Source organism: Cricetulus griseus, chromosome 3 (genome assembly GCF_003668045.3).
Source record: "Cricetulus griseus strain 17A/GY chromosome 3, alternate assembly CriGri-PICRH-1.0, whole genome shotgun sequence".
Taxonomy (NCBI): domain Eukaryota; kingdom Metazoa; phylum Chordata; class Mammalia; order Rodentia; family Cricetidae; genus Cricetulus; species Cricetulus griseus.
The window spans coordinates 63,736,474-63,740,838 of record NC_048596.1 but is presented as its reverse complement, the minus strand read 5'-3'; the positions used below and the strand labels follow the sequence as shown (position 1 = coordinate 63,740,838).

The 4,365-nt window shown below is 49.3% G+C and overlaps 1 protein-coding gene across 15 annotated transcripts in view; it reads right to left on the bottom strand.

Moving 5' to 3' along the window:
- Positions 1-314: 314 nt before the first annotated feature.
- Positions 315-4,365, bottom strand: part of Ebf3 (EBF transcription factor 3) — a 117,171-nt gene continuing 113,120 nt past the window's right edge. For 2 of the 15 annotated variants that reach the window (XM_027409084.2, XM_027409085.2), the window contains exons 14-17: positions 3,565-3,753; positions 2,965-3,162; positions 1,918-2,030; positions 315-890 (exon numbers count right to left, since the gene is read on the bottom strand). In XM_027409084.2, coding sequence (XP_027264885.1) covers positions 873-890; positions 1,918-2,030; positions 2,965-3,162; positions 3,565-3,753 — 518 coding nt within the window. In that variant the 3' untranslated portion in view covers positions 315-872. The remainder of the gene's footprint in view (positions 891-1,917; positions 2,031-2,964; positions 3,163-3,564; positions 3,754-4,365) is intronic. The other 13 variants (XM_027409088.2, XM_035442138.1, XM_027409086.2 and 10 more) reach the window with 9 other exon arrangements.

Genomic DNA, 4,365 nt, shown 5'->3' with positions numbered 1-4,365 from the left:
AAGGGTCTAGAAGTCAAAAGGACAATTTCAGGTACAAGAAACATAGACCTCACAGTAGCCTAAGAATGCAATAGGTTTACAGTGCGCAAAAGTTGAAAAAATGTTGCTGATCGCACTTGCTTTAACAGGAAGCTCTAGGTGGGAGAATATTGGAACCAACAGACAGTAGCATATTTTTTTTTCTCTGTCAGTGTGCTTGTTGAAGGCAAGAGATTCGATATCAAAGTTACGATTTCTAACTACAATAAGTTACAAAGTTTCATTTCATTAAGATGAAGTTAAGCAATGATAAACCCTCCCTCCCTCCCTGCCACCCCAAATTCACCTAGTCATATCCTCCTCTGTTCCAGTTAATGGCTCATACCTCCTTGGCCCCCTTTTTTTCACCACAAAAAAATATTTCACATTATAGAGATACACAACCGTTGTGAATCTAAATATGAGTACAGAAAAATGTTTCGAGGCTTTCTTCCTCAAGTGTTGCATGGGCATCAAAATGGTGCATATTCACGAAGCTTCTCCCCACACAGATAGCACGCACTAGACAGCCAAGACGGAATCAGAAACTTTATACAAAATAGGCGTCGCTTTGTTTTCCTTAATCTTCAGGACTGAGAAATGTGAAAATATGAGAAAAGTTCAGTCAATAAAATGGAATTGTTCATGAAGAAGTAGGCTTTGTTCGCGTGTTGATTCTTAACAGTTTAAATAAAATCTTTAAATGTCTTTTGTAGCATTCAACTGTTGCTGATTTTTAGTTTTGAAGGTATCGTTCCCATCAGCATGTCTTAACACACTACATGTGTCCCCTGAAGTCCGTCCTTGGATGCTGGGTGCTGTGAAGGTAAACAGAGTCCCTCACATGGGCGGGACTACCAGCCCAGACATAGCTGCAAAAGAGAAGGAGACAGCAGTTAATGCCGACCACCCCACACGCGAACCCTCCTGTGGGCCCAGCTTGCTCCTCCTGTGCCACGAGCCACAGGGAAGCCAGACTCGCTCAACTCTCTTTATAGTCAGCTTTGCTCGTGGCAGAGGTATGTTGGGAAGTCTACTTCTTGGGGTGAGGGCACATTGGTGGCATGATTCCAGCAAACCTTTTTAGTGCCGCAGCCCTCTGTAAAGGCCTTCTCTGCAAGAGGGCACGCTTGCTCTCTACTTTGCATATGTCTCCACATTTTGTTCAAAGGAAAAGGAAGCTCACTCTCTGAAAAGATGGGAACCAGCCTGGCCATGGCTTGCAGGCCTTGCTTTTCCTAAGTAAAATGGAGACTTGCCTCACTTTCCCCCTCTGCCTTTGGGCCCAGGCTCTGACCTCCTACTAGCAGCTCTGTAGCGTAAGGGTGAGTCAGGCTCTCAGATCAAAGCCACACACGGCCCAACTGCTCTGGAATCTCAAGGCCATGGAGTGATGGAGGCACCACACCACCTCAGAGTACTGTTTTCTCTTTTTAAAATTAGAGAAGCTTGGCACTGAAGCGCCAAGTGCAGCCAGCTCTGTAGTGAACTCCTGGTCCGAATGTAATTTAAAATCTTTTAACTCTGGTGTTGTTTAATTTTTGTCAGAATGACTGTTCTCATTAATTTATGTATAACATATTAATACATTTGTTCATGTAGTGATGTGAGCTTCAATTTCTCAGTCCATTAATTTCAACGATATTAATTTATCTCCGACTCACCGTTACAACTTTATGGTTTGGCAGGCCCCTGTGTACACACTGCTTATGTGGTACCACCTAGTCGGCCTCGACGCTGGGGCATGTCCACAGACACCTGCCCTCACTGCCTGCCTGCTAAGCAGCGCTGGCCTGGTGCCCAAGGACAGCTCTGAGGCTGGCTGGCAATGCCCGGGGCCTGGGCATCCCATCAGCACAGACAGGTGTTGTGAAGACAATGAGTTCAAATCATTGATACCTTTCCAGTTCCTTTTTTGAGCATTAGTTCATCAAAGTGGAATATACCACCGACTTCACAAAAGGGCCAGTTTGTCTTCTCCACGGTTGCGTCCTCGGCACCCAGCAGAGAGCCTGGCACATAGTAGGCACTCAGTAAATACTGGTTGAATGGGTTCATGTGTTTAAAGGAGAATGGGTTTGACTTTCACCCAGTGGAGCACATACCCAAGGTGGTGTCTGAAAGAGGCCAGATGATGGCCACTTACGTCAAGTAAGTGTGGCCCAATACATCACAGGGAGTCCCATGTGAGCCTTCAAAGGCCTAGGGGCACCCATACGGCTTCACCACCACACTCATTGCAGGTCACATGCAGCATGAGCTGCCCTCAGTGCTGGGAAAGGCGCTTGGTATCTCTTCCACACGGCCCCAGCTGTGGACAGCTGTGTCCAAGTGGTAGTTCTGCCCTTGGGTTAACCCTTCCCACTCTAAACTGAGAGAGAACATTCATTCCCAACTACAGACAGTCTTGCTGCCCAGTAATGATACACAAATTGCCCTGGGTCAGGATGCTCAGGCCTTTCCAGGAGAGAGCAAAGCCATGTAGACTCGTTGTTGTGGTAGTAAGGTTGTAAATAAGGTTCTGCCGCATGGCAAAGGGAGCAAGCCGAGTCTGGGATGGGCTCTGTAGATGGTACAGTGACCTGCCATCCATCTGAGACTGTTTCTGCTGCCCCTTTAATAAAGAGGCTGCAAGCTTGACATTAAAGGCAGGGTCATGCCCTGCACGGAGAAGGACCAGGCCTGGGTACTCTGCTGCATGGGGCTCTGCTCTTGCTGTAGTCTTGTTTCCCCTCCAGTGAGGCTCCACCCTTGGGGCATGGAAGTGCTACTGGACAAAACTTAGAGGTAGAATCTGGTACTCGGTAGGGCTTGAGGACCACGCCTTTAGGTGGCTATGGGATAGGAAGGAGGATGCAGACCAGTAAAGCACATGCAATGCCACAGGCATGCTAGGCGTTTGGGAAGGGGCCTTGGGGGCCTGAGTACCCACCCACACGCCCTCACCTTGCAGTCCGTTCCCATTGGCGCTGGTGCAGGAAGGAGGAGGTGAGGCTTGGGGCCGGACCACGGGCGCAAAAGCGCTCTTCTGTTTCACTGCGGAGATGACATTGGCAGGTGAGAATGAGAAAATGCCGTGTGTGCTGCTACAGTTTGAAGGGAGGGTGACCGAAGAGGCTGCCATGGTGGGGCTGGACGGCACTACTGCAACAAAGCAAACACGGTCAGCACGCGCGGGCTGTGGTGCAGCACCACAGCGAGAGCTCTGAGGGCCTCGCCTCGCACAGGGAGGGGCCACAAAACAAGACATGACATGCTTCGGCTCGGCCACTCTGGATAACAGGCAAACGCTTTGGGGGTCGGGCTTTCTCTTCCAATTGAGCAGCCCCGTGTGATTCAGATTTTATTTTGGTGGCCAATGAGATGGCGTTGTTGGGGAGGGCTGTATTAGGTCAATTTGTGGTTGTCATTTGGACGCCCAGCCTCTGGGGCCACCCTTCCTTTTATCCAGTAGCTCACATCACAGAACATCCAAGCAATACACACACTCGACTTTGTAGTGAATATGAATCTGCGTGATGACGTGTGACAAAAACAGACACTTACTGCCGTAGGGAGAGTTAGCGGAGGAGCCATTAAGAAATCCAGGCGAGCCAGGGACCCCTAGATTGGCCATGGCGCCACTTCCATATCCATTCATGCTAGTGCTGACTGTGTTGTAATTGGACTGCTGGGGAGTACTGCTGGGGACGTAGCCTCGCGGGGACACGCTGCTTGTATTGCGACTGTAGCCGACTGTTAAAATGCCCCCCCCCCCGGCCAAAAATAACATTATTATCAGTGACAGACACTTGGGGGGGGTTTCCCCGAGAATCTATATATATCATATATTCAACATTTTTAATTGACTTTATGCTTCCTCTCGCCCTGGTGACTCTAGCCAGCTTGGGTAATCTTATCATGCCAACCCTACCACTGGTGAGACCTGTTCCATCTCTGTTGGCTTCGACGGCCAGCCAAAGCATGCTTCGATCTAACCTTCAGCTGTTTCCACACACTGCTTTAGAAGCAATTATCAACAGCTTGGATCCCTGACCTGCTACCCCACTCTCTCTCTGAACTTTCAGCCTCAACAGACCTTCAAATGCCATGGCTGACAAAGAGAGCTTGTTTGTGGCCGTAACTCCCCTGGAAAGACTGTTTGGGGTCTTCATTTTCACAGCTGCTGTCTCTGTGAGCAAGGGTGGGGTGGGCGCCATAGCTCCTTGCCTGCTGTGGAGTGTGGGCAACTGGAAACAAAGCCAGCAGTACAGTGGGGTGGCTCTGAGATGGCTGCCTGAGTTGTTTTTATAGAGGATGTGAACTAAACTGGGCTCAAAGAACCAGCTCAAAGGACACCAGATTGTG